Genomic DNA, 19768 nt, shown 5'->3' on the forward strand with positions numbered 1-19768 from the left:
CAATGGGGGGAGGGAAGGAGTCAGAGAAAATGTGACGTCACAAAGAAAATAAAAAAATTTGAAGGACATTTAAAATGAATATAAAAAAAAGTTGACGTTAAAGGGGGGTATCAAAAATGTGACATAATATAGACAAGGGTGTAAAAGATTATATGACGAAAGGGTGGAGGGGTTAAAAATAACCAAAATCGTGTAATGTCATATATGGACGGCCCCTAAGCATAAAACTAATCCCAAAATTGAGCATGAATATAAGCCTTTTTCTTCTATATCCCTCTTGATAATAGAAATGTTAAAATATAATAATTTAACTTTTCAAAATTTATATTCAATATCTTATCATTCTTGTGCTTTAATATTGTTATTAGTTCAGAGTGATATTTTTATCCCCTTTTTGTCCCTCTGAAGTGGACGAAACCAGTCTAGATAATATTAAATAAAAGTGGAACAAGTACGTTAAAAATTTTAGTTTTATTAAATCAAACTAATTATACAACGCATTTCCACCATGAATTGGTAGTAAACACAATAAAAGACTTTAATCCGTATATTTAAATGTTATCAATGTATAACAATATAAAACTGGATATAGGTACACTATTTTATTAGATGCACTGTAAAATATGTATTGTGAAATAAATAATAATAAGTATATTAATTAAATTCAGCTAAGCATACCACAATTAGTTGGATCTATACACACTCCTTTGCTATTCCTGATAAACCCGCGCAAGCAAATGCATCCTGGGTTACAACTTGGTCTGCAAGCAACATTTGCATTGAATGATTCACAGGTCTTCTGGCAAGAATCATTTCCACATTCCGAATACTCTTCATAGGGTCCAGTGCACTGTGGCTTTACTATAGTCAACATTTGGATTATTTTCAGGTACAATAAATATAACATATTACCGGTTTTTTGCCAGATGTACGAGTATTATATGCTGACAAAAATAGTATCGAAGGAGGTTAGAAGATTACTTGATTTTAAAATCATAATAATAGATTACTTACCAGTAGCGAAAGGTGGAGGTAGGCTGTTAAGATTCGCCATAAATAGTGCACATTAAACTTTGTTAGTCATACGTATTTGTTTTTATTGAACGAAGACTATAATTTACAGATGGTATAGTTTTTAAAAATCAATTATACCCTAACTGAACTAAACTATACTTAATAGTTTTGGTATATTTTGGGCCATACGACAAAATTGTGCACACTTTTTCATTAATATATTAATTATTTTCGTTGGATAATGAATACTATTACACATATTGTTGGTTCATTTTTTTGAATTCATTAAGCTCTGCCTAATTATAATCGATAAAAATTAAAATCATTTTACCTATAAAATATTCAAAGTTGTATATGATTTAATTACATAATTTTAGGTAATATATAGATAGACGGGTGCTTTGTTAATATTATGTATTACGGCTTAGTTTTAGCAGTGTTTAATTGAGTTTAAAAAACTGATAAACACTATCTGTATATTCAATATTGTAATCTTATTTCAATGAAAACAAATACGTATGACTGACAAAGTTTAGTGTATACTATTTATGGCGGATCTTAATAGCCCACCTCCACCCTTCGCCACTGTTACTTACAGTAATTTACAAAACTTCGTCTCCGTTCGTTATGTCATGATAATATTTTGTAATGTGCTAATTATGAGAATATTTTAGTAAACCGGTATGAGAAGTATTTAAAACAATTAATGACATAATAATATATTATTAACCACCTCTTAGGATTGGCCTTATCCTTATCAAACCTTATCTCACGACACCAATATGTGCGTCCTTGATGCAATGAATATTACAAAACATAAAAAATTAACACAAAATCATACTATAAGGTACGTGCATTTGTTAATAAGATAATAGTGAGCAATATGATTTATTTTTTAAATCTACTCTCACATAATTTTGTAAACGGTATGCAATAGAAATGGTAAATATCTATATTTTATATGATGTAAATATATATAAACTATTAAAATAATTTATTAAAATATGTATCAAAAGAACTATTTACATTTTTTTAAATTAAAGCATTCACAACTTACCCGAAACCTTCAAGCAAGCTATTGAAATAGCGATACCCTAGTTATATAAGGAAATAACTAAAACAATTAAAGTTTTGTGATAATATTGCTATTTGATTTTTTCGTTGTTAAAAAAATGCAATATTTAATACAATCATTAATAATCTTTCTGTGATCAATTGTTAGTTTAATTCTATGTGAAAAGATCTTGGTTGATTCTATTCTGGTGACTTATAAATTTTCATTTATCAGATTGCCAGATTATATGTATTAGAAATTTTCCTCTCAAAATGAAAAAATGTAAATGTAAAAATTGTGAAAAATAATCAAACATATTTTTTTAGTTGTATCCATATTGAACCATGGTAGCGATATACCTACACTAAATAATTATTCCGCGGAAAACCAAAAATAATTTCAGTATTCAAATATTCACAAAACTCGATTAAGAGTAATTTTTAATTACCACACTGTTTCTCGGGAACGCATACGCCTTTGGTGTTTCTTAAGTATCCAGGCTTGCAAATGCATCCAGGATAGCATCCAGCGACATAGCTACAGCGGGGTAGAAGATCTGGCTCTGAACAGGTATTTTGACATCCGTGGTTGTCACATTTGCTGAATATCTCATTTTCTTTACAAGTATCTAAGTAGATAGTTTAATAAGTATTATTCATTTATATCTAGATAAGTCAATTAGTTGTATATAATATATAAGTAACCTCCTGAATATTGTAGGTAGACTCTTCGTTTAAGGGCCCACATTGGTCAAAATAGAGTTTTACGGTATTTTAAAAATAATAAATGTAGTTAATTATGGTTAATTACCTACCTAAATATTAATGACAACTAAACGTATATATTTAAAATAAAAAAGCATTCATATAAAAGGGCGGAGAAACTAGTAAAACTATATTGAAGGGAAAAGATAATAATAAGTACTTAATGTTTCCAGAATTTATTTGACAGGAGAAAATAAATAAACTGATAGTCTTGGCAACGGAATAACAAATTTTATTATGACAACTGAAATTATTTTTATACGGCCAGTTGGGCGTATTATTTTTAATTTAGCTTAAATAATTGAATATCAGTGTTTATAGTTATTAAAAAATATATATTAATTTTATAAAGTATACCCAATATTTTAAATGAATGTTAAATATCTACTATATTGTTAATAAATGGATTTTCATTGCAATGCGATAGAATGAGAAAAATTTCTATCGTATTAGCAACGTTAAAAAGATTTGAGATGGTTTTTTACTCTACCAAAACATAGTTATAACTTGACTTAAAAAAACGTACTTTTTGAACGTTTAAGATGGGATCCTGAATAATTTAACCATACAAATAACTTTTTTTCATACGTCTTAGACATACATTACGAATAGTTAGTTTTATAAAAAATCATTGCATATTTCTGTAATTACTTATAATGAATAAATATGTAATCTATGTTTGTTATTATAAATGATATCGATCTTGCTAAGCCAAACGGGCGTAAATAACAATTTTGAACATCACGGGAGATCAATTTGAAAAAAAAAAATTATCGGTGTCGTCATAATATTATAAATAATTGCAAGATAAAAAGAACTTTTTATATACAACGTTTTAAATTTTCTGTTGAATCATATAAACTTGACTTGACTAGCTTAAACGACCAAAAAATTTTGTACTTGATAGAAATAATACTGAAATGTCATTTTGACACTCATATTCATTTCCATAGTAACGCACGTTTATATGATAATTTTCTAGCAACCAATAATAGTGGATTGGATTACGCATTTATTCCGAAATAACTTTTCATACAATACAGAATTAACTGAAAATGAATTTAATTCTACTTAATGATGGCTAAAAGTATTAAAAAATGCATTTGCATCGTGTTTTGATATATTCTAAAAGTTTCAAACGTCTTAGCTAGTCGGAAAGTTAATTAAAAATCGATTGCAAGATTTGTACCGGACAAATAAAAATACGACCTAATAAAAACGTTGTAATATACTATATTCTTCATTAATTATTACTTGTTGATAAGTTTGAAGATGACGTTGGTATTGAAAGAAACGTATCGGTATCAAATGATACTTGTCCGCAAGGGATTTACTACAGAAAAAAATCACAAAAAATCAGTATCACGATGGAAGTATCGGTAAGTATAGAAACTTTATTGGCGTCCCTACTTACGCCCTTTTTGGTATGACATCCTCGATATATAGGTATGTACTTATCGCATTATTTAGTAAATATAATATTGTTTTTTTAACAAAATAATTAATATATATAATATATAATGTATGTATCTGTTTCCTAAAGAGATAGTCGTATAATTCATTATGCGTCATGAATAAATGAATGAGCAATGAACATGATAGGTAAGGATATTTAATTTATTAATAATTGCATATATATTGATGAATGAAATAAAGCCGTTTTGGAAAAGCAGGTGCTTATAGGTAGAAGCTATGAATTACCGCATTTTTCTGGAATTACGCAAACATTCTTGGAATTCTTAAGATACCCGTCAGCGCAAATGCATCCAGACTGACAGGCTGGTTTACAAATTGGTGCAACGTTTGGATTAGCACAAGTATTTTGGCATGCATTATTACCACACTGGGAATAAACTTCATATAAACCGCATTCTAAAATAGTTACATAGAAAAGAAATGTTAATGAATATTAATTATAGACAACAGGAAAGCCAAGGGAGAGATATGAGGCATGTTATAAATCGTGCTTGATTGTGCCTTTATAATATAGTCATTTGCAATTGATTATGAAATGTTTATTTATACAAATAAAATAGTTGTTTTGTACAGAAAATAGTCTTTTTTGCTATGGAGACTATTAAAATTCCAAGAAAATAAATGTAAACGTTTTTAAGCCAACCCTTTACGTGTTTTTTATATGATTTTAACGATCTAAAAAGTGATTATATATATCTTATTATTATATAAATTGTAAATGTAATTTCTGACAATTTAATAATTAATTGCAAACGTCGACCAATTTACAATTTTATTGAAAAATGTATTACTCACTCACAACATTATTGAATACTATTTATAATCAGTACATTTGCTATAACAAAACGATTATTATGAATTTACAGCAGTAATACCAGTAGATTTAAAAAAAATGTATTCTTGAATGGACAGAATCAAAATCAAAGAAATTATAAAAACCCTGTTGATAAAATATTTTTGTTTGTCTGAGATTATTTTTCAATCTGGTATACTTTCTATTATTATGTATATTTAATTTCTCACTGTATTTAGTAGTGTTAACTATTGATTCTGACAAACAACTATATCATATAATAATTTTTGTAACCTCACCAATGTATAAGTATAATATTATATTTAAATAATTAAAAAAAATACTTACTTATTGGTGGTTTACTAGTTAGTGACAATGCTAGTAATTGTTCCACAAGCAGAAAAATCACCGCGAACGACAAAACAGCTCTCATCTCGATGATATTATGTTGCAGTACTAGCCAACAACAATACTTTTATTATTGTACTATCCGCACGTATTGGTCAAAACTGGTTGACCTCACACAAAAATTGCTGGGAATCCCGTACTACGCGGACAAACGGAGTCGTTTATGTCAGCTGTTTGCTTGAAAACTGTTTTTATTATGTCATGTAGGTATACACAAAGCATACAAAAAATATAAATATATATACGCTCTTGCTCGTTTTCACTGACGCTAATCGAAGAGAGCGACACATGATCTGAATTATTTTTTTATTAAAACAACGTTTTTATAGTGACTAACGGTAATATTATCGTGGTGTTTAATTGTAATTTAACGAATTATTGTTGATTACATTATTGTCTGCCAAGAACATTTGCATATATAAAGTTGACATGTTGCCTCATAAGAGACCTGTAAACATGGAGAATGATAAAATAATGAAATGGATGAGCAGCTTCTTCAAACTATTATGAAATTCTATAAAGTTTTATCAAGCAATACATTTTTAGCATTTGATTAGTATTAATATTCAGTCACTTCAAAACTCTAAGAATAATTATCAGGTTTGTACTACTTTTATATAAATAACCCACTAGACTACAATCTTATTAATCTGTTTTGTGGTTGCATTATATGCATTCGGTTGATCATGAATCGCCATCATCCTGCCTAAGCCAAGGTCGACTATATTAAGGCCGTGGTGCTGAATTCCGAATTACGATAGTAGTGCTAGTTATTGATTATCTTCGAATACAATTCAGTATTCTGTTCGCAATAAATAAAGATTTTTGATTGCATATTTCGTTAAAGTTATAACAATTTTATCGTAACTTTCTACAAAAAAATAGTATAACTAATAACTAGCACTATTATCGAAATATAAAGATTCGTTTCACGGCCTACATGTAGTGGTCCTTTTGCCTAAATGTTAATTTTTTACAAATACATTTTCAATAATGGCGAAAACAGTATTATTTTCTGGTACCCTTAAATTTCTGGTAAAAATATATTTATTACGCAGAATAGAAAATTTGTGTAAACATATGATTTATTTATAAAAACTACGAGAAAATATCATTATATGACTGCAACTTAAAAGAAATTAATAATAACTGAAAACATATGGTGTAACATTATTTTATTTACATTATCATAATTATTATACAGGTGTTTTATTAAATGTTTACACAGACAATATAGTAAATATTTATAGAATATTCATTTAAATAAGAAAATTATTGATAACAAAAATAATTCAACTATACATAAAAATAAATTTTATTTAGGTAATATAAATATTTGCATATTCCATAAATAATGCGATATTTTAAGAATGTTTGAAAGGATTTTTTTTAAAACTGGTTTTTTAGAGTTTAATCCAAGTTATATTTTTCATTATTGCTTAAGATTTTTTCTCATATTGCCCTTAAATTTTCAGTTCTTTAGCGATATGACTCTCTAGGTTCTGAGCTGAAAAAAGAAATTAAGATCCCTTTTGACACCACCTTCTATATCAGATTTGGCGAACCTTTTATGAACGCGTGCCAAAATTTTCCAAATATTATTTTTCGACTGTGACGTGCCGAGCAATTTTTCATAGGGTAAAAACAAAAAAATGGTTTTTAAAAATCATATTTAAAAGTACAATTTAGTTCTTGAGATTCTATATTTCACCGTGTTTCTTTCAAGCCGAAGGTATATGTATCTATTATTCTTTGAATATTTTTTTCTTTGTTTTCAAAATCATCAACGAGGTCGTGGGAAAATTTTATATTCACCATCACTCAACGGTTTTCCATTTTTAGCGATTATGTTTGAGGCTAATTATCAAGCTGTTAAATTTGAATGACTGCAGATAAATTTTATTAGGTTTTTTCATCGAATATTTTTATTTTTAATTGCACGATCAATAAAAACTATATGTTCGTTCTTGATTTTTTCAAGGAGTGATTTATGGTTTGTCTCATAATACTGTTTTACTGACGAGGTTCTGCATACAACTGTCCCAAAATATAAAATAGGTACTGCTTTATTGCCTTCGTTAATCATGCTATATTCTTCAGTCCACCAATATTGAAAGTCTCTGCTGCTTGATTCTAATATTTTTTTTATTTCTACTATTCATGCTAAATAAGATTTATTAAATTAAATAAAATGCATTTACTTTTCTTCACTGGCAAAGTATCACTAGGTACAGCAAACATAAGTTGAATCTAATAATTATTGTAACCAATAACAAACATAACCTTCAATGAAACCAAAAATTTTTGGCTACACTGACTGACATTTAATGTAAACTTTTGCTGTTCATCTGAGAACATTTTTCATCAAAACACTTGCTGAAGTATTTTACCGCGCCTAAGAAAGCCAATGTTATTATACATTGTTAATCCATTGTACAACGAATTTCCCTCATTTAATAATGATTCAAATCAAATTTTGTTTAAAACTTGCGCAGCAATATAGTTAACCGTCTTCGTTATAAATATTTATTTGTAAAACAATTAAAAAAATGTATTTTTTTCTCTTCAAAATAAAACATTCGCGTGCCATGCAAAATCATCAGGCATAGGTTCGCCATCCCTATTATATACCTTACTTACGTGATGGTGAGTTTAGGTGGACGTTGTTTAATAAGGTTTTAAGATGGGGCTTTTTTAGGTCAACCGCTGTGTTCCCACGTACTTTTTTTCTTATTAATTATTGACACTTATTTTCTTTGTTTGTTTGTTTGTAATTTATCATGTTCATTATAATATTATGTAAAATAAATAAATTTAACTTTGAAAAACCGTTTTCCATTATTGACTATGAATAGTAGACTGGGAAAGAGATGATAATCTTATGGTGTTATTTCAGAAGAATTAGGTGAATGTATCCTGGCTTTCCGTTTAAACTATCGTAGTTTTTGCAGGGTCTTCTGTGTGGTATGGGGTTTGGAAGAACACTGGCGCTACATACCATTTAGGTCCATGGCTGACTGCACAACCATCCTATATGCATCTATATCCCTAGTTATACCTCTCCAGTTGATTACACTCTACATATCTATTTACACTATCCACTCATCTCCTACGGGGGTGATAATGATGGTTTAAAAAAAATCATTATTCCAAAAAAATTAATGCCTGCCAAAAGTGAATCAATGTTATGTATTCCTAGTCACGATACGGATTAACAAGTGATTAGCGGCTGGCAAAATATTGAGTATTGATAGATTAAAACATCTGTGGGTAAACATCACGGAAAGTCATCTTCGCAAAGAGAGCTCGATAGCCAAATGGGAATGGCTCGCGCAAAAAACAACTCGATCCTGAATGTCCTGGAGTCACTGGAGGTTCACGGAGCTTCAAAAACAGTTTGCTTGCGGCAAATATCAGATAGACGATGGTATGACTTTAAGAGAGAGATGAATATAATAGTGCGGCCATGCAGCCTCTCATCTAGGGAAAAAGTGACGTCAGACCTAACTCGGCCACATGCAATGCCTAGTCTCAAACGAATCTGCCATTTCTTCCAACCAATATGTGTTTGCCCTTAATCATGGAGGCTATATGCTTTACAAATGGCTACAGTCTATCAACAAAATAAATCTGTTTGAAGCCTCTTCGTGAGGTGATATAAATAATTTATTGCAATATACATAGAAACAGCAGTTCATAAAGATAATAGTACTATAAAAATTTACCATTTCGTGAATCCAACTATAATTATTAGTGTACGTGGTATTTTTTGAATAGTCTCGCACGTGTATTCAACTGTATTGATAAGTATGTATGCATGGAAAAGTCGTAAAAAATATTATGTCAACACAAAATTACTATTTTGTTTAAATGGCATTAATAATAATATTCTATTTTAAATTAGTAAATTAAATTAGGAAAATTGAATGTATAACGGAAATAATAAACAATTAGATTTTTTCATAATGTAATGTTTTGTTTATTTAATTATATAATTACATCAACAAATTAAGGAATTATGTATACGTATTTATTTTTTCAATTGCAATCAAATGCATTATTATATTATTATCATATTTTTAAAAAACCTCATTACCTATTGTTAACGTTCTAACGTTCTGCATGAGCATTTTGCATTATTATAGATTTTTTTAACCTTGTCTGAGAATATTGCACTTTATAATTTATACATATTTCCTTATCGGTGTAAAGATGTACGATTTTTTAAAAAATAAGATAAACATAATGTATTCATAACAGAGTATTAAGAAACTTAAAGAGAACATAATTACTTAGGGATTACTATAAGTGGAATAATATGTACTTACTCTACTTACTTATGGGTTACGTAAAAAAATATTGCAAATAAAAGTATGCTACTGCAACAAAAATATACGTTTTTTATTAAATAAGGAAAATACTATATTTATATATTTTAAAAAAACTAGCTCACATATTACCAAGAATTCATCGGTATGATAAAGCCAAACTAATATAGGTATTATAAATTTATTTAAGTACTCAAAAAATATTTACATCTATGTATAAACTTCTTTCCGCTAAATCACGTGCAGAAATATTTGCATGACAGTAAAGACTGTCAAGGTTTTTTTTACCATGTCCGATTCTAAGATCCCATATATTATGTGCCCTCCAGATAGTGGAGGTTATATTAACAGACTGTTGTTTTTACTAGAAATTGATGTTAGTCACATGCTCTTCTTCATCGTATTGGGTCTTCAATAGCTACAATGTGGTGCTCCAGAAGTTGGCGAAGGCAACACCATTTTCCTCAGCTTGTAGGAGCTCGTCGAAATTGCAGCATCCTGTGCAATCATTGCATGAAAATGGGTGTTTCATGCAATGTATATACTGCACTCGCAGGTTTGGTCATCGGAGAATCTCCATTTCACCATGTTGTCTCGGGTACGCCCTACAATGGTTCTCAGTCTGTTTAGGGCTTTCCATGTACGGTACCTGAGACTAGCTACGGGTGGACGATGCTCTGCTGGCTTTACCCAATATTCGAGACCCTCAGAGGTTAGGCTCGCCTCCCATCTGGACAGTCGATCTTCTTCAGTTGGGACGGTCAGAAATATGATTGTCGCCATAAAGCTTTTTTCTGGATGTTAGCGTTGTTTTACGGAATGGTTCGAGCTGAGTGCCATTGATAAGGATCTCTTTTTGGCCCGCAAAGCAGTTGAACATGACTTTCGTCTTTGTTACATTTATTTTAATGCCTACTGTGTTGCTTACTTCAGTGAGTTCCTGCATTCTGCTTTCGAAGTCTTCTGAGTTTTGCGAGAAAATTACTGTCATCGGCAAAGCGCAGATGACTCCGTTTGTGGGATTCCCTTTATCATTCCAGCCAAGTTACCTGAATAAGTGTTCAAAGGAAGGTTAAGGACAGTATATTATGTTTTATTTAAATTATTGCAATGTCACTACCGTTAAAGTGAAAAAAAAATATAAAATGCTTATTACGTAATTTTTACATAATTTATTAAAGATAATTCATTAAAGAAAAAATACTATGTACTATTTTGTAGATGAAATGTATTTTACAATAATAATAAAATATTTTTATGCATGTCACATGCATTTTAAAAGATGTAATAAAGATAGTTTTTAGCGTGTACCAATTATTTTTTTATTCAAGGAAAATCCTTTTTGATTATAGTAATTATATAATAATACGCATGTAAATAGACATAGGTACCCATCGAAATATTTTCTAGCTTCTTTCATCACATCCTCAGATTCTTCTTCTTCTTTCTCGGCACTACATCCCGGGGCGGGATTTGGCCTCCTCTACAATTGTCCTCCACACGCTTCTTTCCCTGGCTGCTCCTCTCCAGTCTCCAGCCCTCCCCATCTTTCTCCAGTTCTCTTTGATACAGTCAGCCCACCTCTTATTTGGTCTGCCCCTAGGCCGTTTCCACTGTGGGATCCACTTGGTCATGATTTTTGGCGTCCTGTGCTCAGGCATTCTCTCAACGTGTCCAGCCCACCTTAGTCTTTGGGATCGACAGAATTTCATAACCGTTTCATGTTTTATTAATTCTTCTAACTCGTGGTTCATTTTTATTCTGTAACTTCCATTGTCCAATGTGGGCCCGAAAATTCTCCTGAGGATCTTTCTTTCGAATATGGCCAGTTTATGTTCTTTCCTTTGAGTGAGGCACCATGTCTCACAGCCATAGATAGCTACTGGTCAAATAACTGTTTTGTAGATAAGCAGTTTGCTATTCTTGCTTAGGATTTTCGAACTCAGTAGACCCTTACAGGCGTAGAAGCACTTATTAGCAGCTATGAGTCGTATGCTCACCTCTTCTGTTGTTTTATTGAGTTTTTTTGCTATTCTTGCTTAGGATTTTCGAACTCAGTAGACTCTTACAGGCGTATAAGCACTTATTAGCAGCTATGAGTCGTATGTTCACCTCTTCTGTTGTTTTATTGAGTATATATGACATCCTCAAATTACATAATATTATTCCATATAACTAGCACTCTTTAAATGCAGTTCATTAGAACATAAAAAATAAACTCAATACAGTGTTGAAAATATTGGTTTATTAAAAATATGTTAAGTAATGCAATACACACGCATATTCTTATTGCAGAGTTTTTTTTATAATAAAATGAGAATTTATGAGTGCCAGTTTACCTTATACCTTCTAATATATAAGTAATCATATTACTATGTTAATTGTAATTTATTGTTTATATAGGTATACTAATATTAAATAAATATTAATATATGTTTAAAAGTTTGATCTATTTGCATAATATGTTATAAACGATAGATTTTCACGGGACAATACAGCAAAATAAGAAACACGTAAAATATGTTTGCAGTTTACTTAGGAGGACACTGTTTAATTGGAATGCATATGTTATTGCTATCGCGAGCATATCCGTCGTTACAATAACACTTTTCGTTGCAAACAATATTTTTAATAGGGCATGTCTGTCCTAGTGTTTCGCATGTTGTGTCACAGGCAGAGCCACAATTGAAGAATTCGTCTGCGCCACATTTTGCTGAAAGAAAACATTAACCACAACTGTTATTTTTCACGATAATAGCTGAGGAAATTGTACAAAACAATATGTTTCATAGATGATTCTATTTTATTTTTTCAGTTTTTCCACAAGAGGGTCAGAATTCTACAAACGTATCTAGTCCTCAAAACTCAGAAAATCTCAGAAAATGCAATTTGTGAATCTAACTCAAACCTACTAGACCAGTGGTTCACTGGTCAATTGTGTCCCGCGTGACTTTTTGATGTGTCTCGCGAGATTTATTTTAAATCTGTTTTATTTTTTATGTTCTATTCTTCATATTGAATATTAAAAATTATATTTATAAATAAATATCCTCTGGTAAGAATAAATGGTCATACACTTTGATATTTATTCAACAACAATTCGATGTTGGAAATTTTTGTCATTTTGAAGCATGTCAGACTCTTTTAAATGAATCTACTGAGGCTTCCAGTATTCTGCGATCAGAAAAATACTCCAGGGTCATTCAATGTATGTTAAGATGAATTTTATAAGCACTTATTGGATTTTAAGAAACATCAAATAAATTTTACGGACCCGGACAAAAAACTTTCACTTGAGATAAATCCAAATATAGTTAAACATGAAATGGCTTCTTTATTTGGAAGTACCTATATTTGTAAAAAACATTTTCTAAAATGGACATTAAGGGGGGACATGCTCGTCGAAGGTCAAAATTGAGTTTTTATTGTATTTTCAAACCATGATCCTGGACACTCCTTAAACGTTGTAGATTATCTATTTATATAATTTTGAAGCCTTATTATCCTTTATAGTTATTTTAAACATTTGATGACTGCATGAAGTATTTTTGTTACATAAAATAGTATTCTTTTAAACCTCTCGCTCTAATGTTTTAGAATATAGTCATATTTCGGTACAGAACTGTGCAGTGGTGTTAAGATTTTTTACATTTATTAATTTTTAAACGCATTTATAAAACCATTAGTATAATTTATTACGAGATAATTTTTGTAAAATATTCACGATAAAAAAATATTTTGATAATCTCTGTGATCCCAAATTTGACAAGAATTAGGCATTTTATTATTCAAAAAATCGGCAAGATTAACACATTTGAAGATAATTCTAAAGATATTTATTATAAGCTATGTTTTTGACCATTCAAGTGTGATAAAAATCTTATGAATAATGATTGCTTTATAATAATTATTGACCTAATAATAAGGTAGTGTTTTTTTGAAATACGCCATTTCTTTTGTCATTCCCTAGTGGTTAAGCTACAACATACGGCCGTAGCCATAAAATGACAAACTATAATTAAAGTAAGGAGTAAAATTATGTTAACGCGCGTGTTTGAACATGTACCTAACCGAATTTTTTTTTATTTTTTTTAAACGGTACATGTTCAAACACGCGCGTCAATATCATTTTACTCTTTACTTTAATTATAGTTTGTCAATTTATGGCTACGGCCGTATGTTGTAGCTTAACCACTGGGGAATGACAAAAGAAATGGCGTATTTCAAAAAAACACTACCTTATTCTTAGGTCAATAATTATTATAAAGCAATCATTATTCATAAGATGTTTATCACACTTGAATGGTCAAAAACATAGCTTATAATAAATATCTTTAGAATTATCTTGAAAAGTGTTAATCTTGCCGATTTTTTGAATAATAAAATGCCTAATTCTTGTCAAATTTGGGATCACAGAGATTATCAAAATATTTTTTTATCGTGAATATTTTACAAAAATTATCTCGTAATAAATTATACTAATGGTTTTATAAATGCGTTTAAAAATTAATAAATGTAAAAAATCTTAACACCACTGCACAGTTCTGTACCGAAATATGACTATATTCTAAAACATTAGAGCGAGAGGTTTAAAAGAATACTATTTTATGTAACAAAAATACTTCATGCAGTCATCAAATGTTTAAAATAACTATAAAGGATAATAAGGCTTCAAAAGTATATAAATAGATCATCTACAACGTTTAAGGAGTGTCCAGGATCATGGTTTGAATATACAATAAAAACTCAATTTTGACCTTCGACGAGCATGTCCCCCCTTAATAAATCAAACTTAAGATCAAAACTAACATACAACCATATCGCATCTGTTTTGCGTATTCACACCACAAAATTTGAGTCTATATTACAGGACTTAGTTTCAAACAAACAATTGCATAAATCACATATTATTTTTTAGTATAGTAATAAGAGTAATAATAATGCATATTTAGTTAAAAATATAAGTTTACACAATGACATATTTTTTTTATTTTTTTGCCATATGCTTTTTTAAAAAGAGAAAATATTTACAAAAGAAAGGGCGGCCTGCAAATATTTTTTATTTCAAAATTGTCCCTTTGGCGAAAAAGTTTGTGAATCCCTGCGCATAATACGCTTAGCTTTATAGAACATTATAACAAAAAATCTTATTTATTGTATTGTATAAGTTTTGATATTGTGACTACACCGAAGCTCAATCGGATACAAATAAAGAGAATGTATTTTTTTTTCTATGAAAAATTCTGTTTATAAAATTATATAAAAATAAATTAGAACTGTGGTCCTATCCTCGAAAAAAAATTATCAACTAAATTTAAACTATGTTAAAAATATGTAATAACAAGATGTAGGAACAGATTATTCTGAATTGTAAAATATCTTTAAGTTTATAAAAGTATCTATTTTTGATTTTAATGTTTGTAAATATACCTACTAATTGATTAATAATGAAAGTATTAAAATGTTAACAATCACTAAATTGTTTTAAAATGTATATTTGATATATCACCCTATCCACCACTAGTAAAATGATATTCGCAATAGACTTCTTCAGTTTAAAAGATTTTTTTAAATCTAAAATGTAATAATATGTATGTATTTGACTACGACGATTTGAGATTAATAAAATTATAAGTTTTGTAATGCCATAGTAAATAAATTAAAATTTCATAGTTATATAACTTACGACATTCTTCCGGTACAATGCACATATTACGAATATTTCTGACATATCCAGTCTTGCAGCGGCATCCCCCGCCTTTCATGCAGTACGTAGGGCACATTACGGGACCTGCATCTTTAGTATTGCAACTCAAAGGGCATAGATCACCACACGGTATATGCTCTGCATTTGGATCTCCACCACAGATAATATCTGATTTAAGGCAGGGGAAGATAAACATAACTAAATTTATTTAATATAGATTTAATTATTTAATTAAAATTGAATAATATAACAATTAATCCATGAATACATTTACTTGGTATAATTTCACTTTCAAATAATAAAAATAAATTTTAATAGTTTATTTTCGTCTATCAAAGTAAAATTGCCGCGCCTATTATATTTTATAATAGCATTAAATGTAATATGTCAAAATATTTTTATAGTCAAACATGAATATAAATATTCATCAACCAAGATATTAAAAAATATTTTTTATAGTTAATAATAAAGTCTACTAAAAACTGTTATTATTATTCTACATGAATAATTAAAATTTACAAAAAACTACAGAGCAAGTACAAAGTACAAAAACAATTATAAAAAATAAAGATAGGTCAACATGTTAATTATAATAATAAGATTATAGAAATCTTTCGTTTTACCATTTGTTTAAACATTCTTTTTATTAAAAATGAACAGTTACATATTATTATATTAAATTGAGAATTAATACATTATTTATAGAAACAATAATTAATAAATTAACACAAAATATGTGATAAAAGGTCTTAAATTAAACGATATAAGCACATAATATAATATGTAATCCAATAAACTAATCATTAGAAATTTATTGATATTATAGTAGGTTTCCCTAAGCATATATATTATATAACATACCTTCTCCAGTCCTCTGGATACCCCAAGAGTACCTAAGTCAGTGATTACAGTACCTCTTTGGATTTATATGCTTATTTGGTGCCTTAGGTCTCTATTGATTACCTACAACTAGGCAACGAGGGCATCTAGTTGATTCTTCAAAGCGAATTTGTTGTACGTTTAATTTTTCAGTTAAATGTCTCGCAATTCCTTCACGTTAAAAAAATTGTCTTACCATGGTCACGAATATTTTTTTAAACAATTTTTCTTCTTCAAGTAACTTATGTTAAGGTAATATTCATTCAACTAATGAATGCTATGAGAGAAATACTGTATTCACATAAAACTCTTATACTATATTTTTACCGAAAATGTGAAAATAATATCACGTTTAAACGTATAAAATGTGAATAGTTATACATTATTAGAAGACACACCATAATATTATTATATTATATAAAGAATGTTACATTATTAAAAGATCTGAATTATTCGTTGAATAAAAAAAATGTTAATATGATTAGTAAGTGCTGACATTCATCGTCGTTTAATAGTCAATAATTGATAGGTAGGTACATCAATTTACATACCACATTCTTCCTGAAAAATACACACTCCTTTACTATTTCTGAAGTAACGGCCTTCGCATATACATTTCGGACGACAAACGGTATCACCATCTTCCAATTGGCAACTTTGGCTATTATACTCTTCACAAGTCTCATCGCTACAATTGTTAGGACATGGATCATATACTTCGTGTTCGTTACATGTGAATGGATGAGCTAATAAAATAAAGTATAACAATATTATTAATATATACTATATTCATCATTAACCCCTCTGGCGAAAAATAGTTGTTACTCCATCACTTGCTGATGAGTCTAAAGATGACTTTCGTGATGTCGAAAGGAGAGTATTGAAACTCGCAAATATCGGTATAAAATGGTGATTTTCTCCGTAAGGGATTTATTTCTGAAAAAAATCGCAAAATCAGTATCGCGATCGAAGTATCGGTAAAAGGTATAGAGTAGGGATTACTTTGGTTTGACATCCTCGATATATAACTAGGTACTTATCGCATTGTTTAGTAAATATGATATCGTCCTTTAACAATATGATAATTAATTTAAATTGTAACATGCATCTGTTTACTCCTAAGATACCCGTTAGCGCAAATGCATCCAGATTGACAGCCACGTTTGCAAAATGGTGCAACGTTAGGATAAGCACAAGTGTTTTGGCATGGATTATTACCAAACTGGTAATAAACTTCATATAAAGCTCATTCTAAAATAGTTAAATATAAAATATTTTTTTTTAATAAAAATATAGAGAACATGAAAGCCAAGGTAGAATAGATAAGCAAGTTAAAAAAAATACATAGATTGTGTTTCATTGTGGTTTCATAGATTCATTTGAAATTAATTAAACACTGTTTTGTTGTACAGAAAATAGGCCTTAAATACAGTTTATAGTGTGGTATGATTTTAACGATTCAAAAAATTGGATTGTTTATTTACTTAGATACCATATTATTATTGTCTCTATTCTAAATCTCCCTCCATTACATATAATAATTAATTTTATGCATGGACTAATTTACGAGTTTATTAAAAAAAATGTCAACTACTCACAAGTTTATTAAATACTTTTTTATATTCAGTATGACATAACAGAACAATACTTGTGTATCAACTCCTTTATTTCATCATAAATAATGTTTGGAATGTCTCATTTAGAATTTTTTACTATGCAACTTAGGAATTTAAATAGGTTAAAATCTCTCTTGTTAAAATATTTTTGTTTGTCTATATATATATATATATATATTATATTTAATTTGTCACTATGTTTAGGAGAGTTGTACAAACAACATATTTCATATCCTATTATTGTAACCTCACCAATGTATATATTAGATATTAAATTTAAATAAAAAAACACTTACTATTTGGTGGTTTAGTGGTTTCTAGTGATAATGCTAGTAATTGTTCCACAAGCAGAAAAATCACCGCGAACGACAAAACAGCTCTCATCTCGAAAATAATATGTTGCAGTAATAACCAAAAACAATAAATATTTAATTATCTGCACGCATTCGTCAAAACTGGTTCACCTCAGCTGGGGGATGACTGACGCTAATCTGAACTCTTTTTTTATTAACACAATGTTTATATAGTGCCTAATATTAGTATTAATGTGGTATTTTTTTCTATTCAGTGAATTGTTGATTATCTAAATATGTTCTGCCAAGAAGATTTGCATCTATAAAGTTGACATGTTACCTCAAATCATGGTTGTAAACATGTAGAATGGTAAAACAATAAATTAAATAAGCAGCGTTTTAAAACTATTGTAAAACATTATCGAGTTTTATCAACAATACATTTTTCACAGTCACTTTAGAATAATTACCCAGCTTGCACTAATTTTATAAAAATAACTCATTAGGTTACAATCCCATTAATCTGTTTTGTGGTTGCAAGGTAGTAGGTCGTAGTAGTAGGAATCGCATTCCTCCTTTTTAAACTAAGTACTATAATATTAACGCTGTGGTACGGAATTTCAAATTAAGATAGCAGTGTCGGTTATTGATTATCTTAGAATGCAATGTGGTAACCTGTTCGCAATAAATTAAGATTTTCGATTTCATGTTTCGTTCAAATTATTACCAATTTATTATCATTTTCTACAAAAAATATTATGACCAATAACCATCACTATTGTCGAAGTTTACAGTTTCGGGTGACGGCCTGACTATGTTAGGCCTTTTTGCCTAAGCATTAATTTTTCACAAAAACACTTTCAATAAAGTATAAAATAATATTATCTTCTAATATATTTTTTACGCAGACCATCATATTTTTTTTGTAAAAATACGATTTCTTTATAAAAATTAAAAAAATCGGTAGGCCATTTTCCTAAGCATTAATTTTTCACGCATACATTTTCAATAATGTAGAAAAAAATATTAATCTTAAATGTCTGGTAAAATATAATTATTACGCAGACCAATACAATTGTTTGTAAACATAAGATTTATTTAAAAAAAAAAAAAAAAAGTACGAGAAAATATCATTATATTATGACTACAACTTAGACGAAAAGAAACATTTTACAAAGCTTCCAAAGCAGTGGCGGCCGGTGATCATAAAATTAGGGAGTGCATGCAAAGACATGCATTTTCCTTTTTGTGGTATTGAAAAAAATCGGCAATAGTCTTCAGAGTGGAGGTAGGCTTATGCTTAAATATATAATTCATCTTGGGGGGGGGGTTGAGAAACGAAACGATGCTCACATTCACCGACAGCATTTATTTATTGTCAAAGTTATAAAGTCCAAGCTTCTGGATATGATAGGTATAATGCAAAAGGCATACAA

General features: G+C 29.2%; 1 protein-coding gene and 1 long non-coding RNA gene across 12 annotated transcripts in view; both read right to left on the reverse strand.

Moving 5' to 3' along the window:
* Nucleotides 1-5804, reverse strand: part of LOC147067906 (von Willebrand factor-like) — a 31658-nt gene extending 25854 nt beyond the window's left edge. For 3 of the 11 annotated variants that reach the window (XM_085953102.1, XM_085953097.1, XM_085953101.1), the window contains exons 1-4: nt 5450-5804; nt 4534-4704; nt 2517-2696; nt 679-861 (exon numbers count right to left, since the gene is read on the reverse strand). In XM_085953102.1, coding sequence (XP_085809228.1) covers nt 679-861; nt 2517-2696; nt 4534-4704; nt 5450-5534 — 619 coding nt within the window. In that variant the 5' untranslated portion in view covers nt 5535-5804. The remainder of the gene's footprint in view (nt 1-678; nt 862-2516; nt 2697-4533; nt 4705-5449) is intronic. The other 8 variants (XM_085953103.1, XM_085953098.1, XM_085953109.1 and 5 more) reach the window with 5 other exon arrangements.
* Nucleotides 5805-12410: 6606 nt separating this feature from the next.
* LOC147067907 (uncharacterized) lies at nt 12411-18519 on the reverse strand. The gene is made up of 4 exons (XR_015071383.1): nt 18336-18519; nt 16975-17169; nt 15524-15712; nt 12411-12550 (listed from the first exon to the last, which is right to left on the reverse strand). It is a non-coding gene; the product is annotated as an uncharacterized LOC147067907 (long non-coding RNA).
* Between the last annotated feature and the right edge of the window lie 1249 nt (nt 18520-19768).

Source organism: Rhyacophila brunnea, unplaced genomic scaffold, assembly GCF_057557595.1.
Source record: "Rhyacophila brunnea isolate RB1 unplaced genomic scaffold, BYU_Rbru_1.0 scaffold_3, whole genome shotgun sequence".
Classification (NCBI taxonomy): Eukaryota; Metazoa; Arthropoda; class Insecta; order Trichoptera; family Rhyacophilidae; genus Rhyacophila; species Rhyacophila brunnea.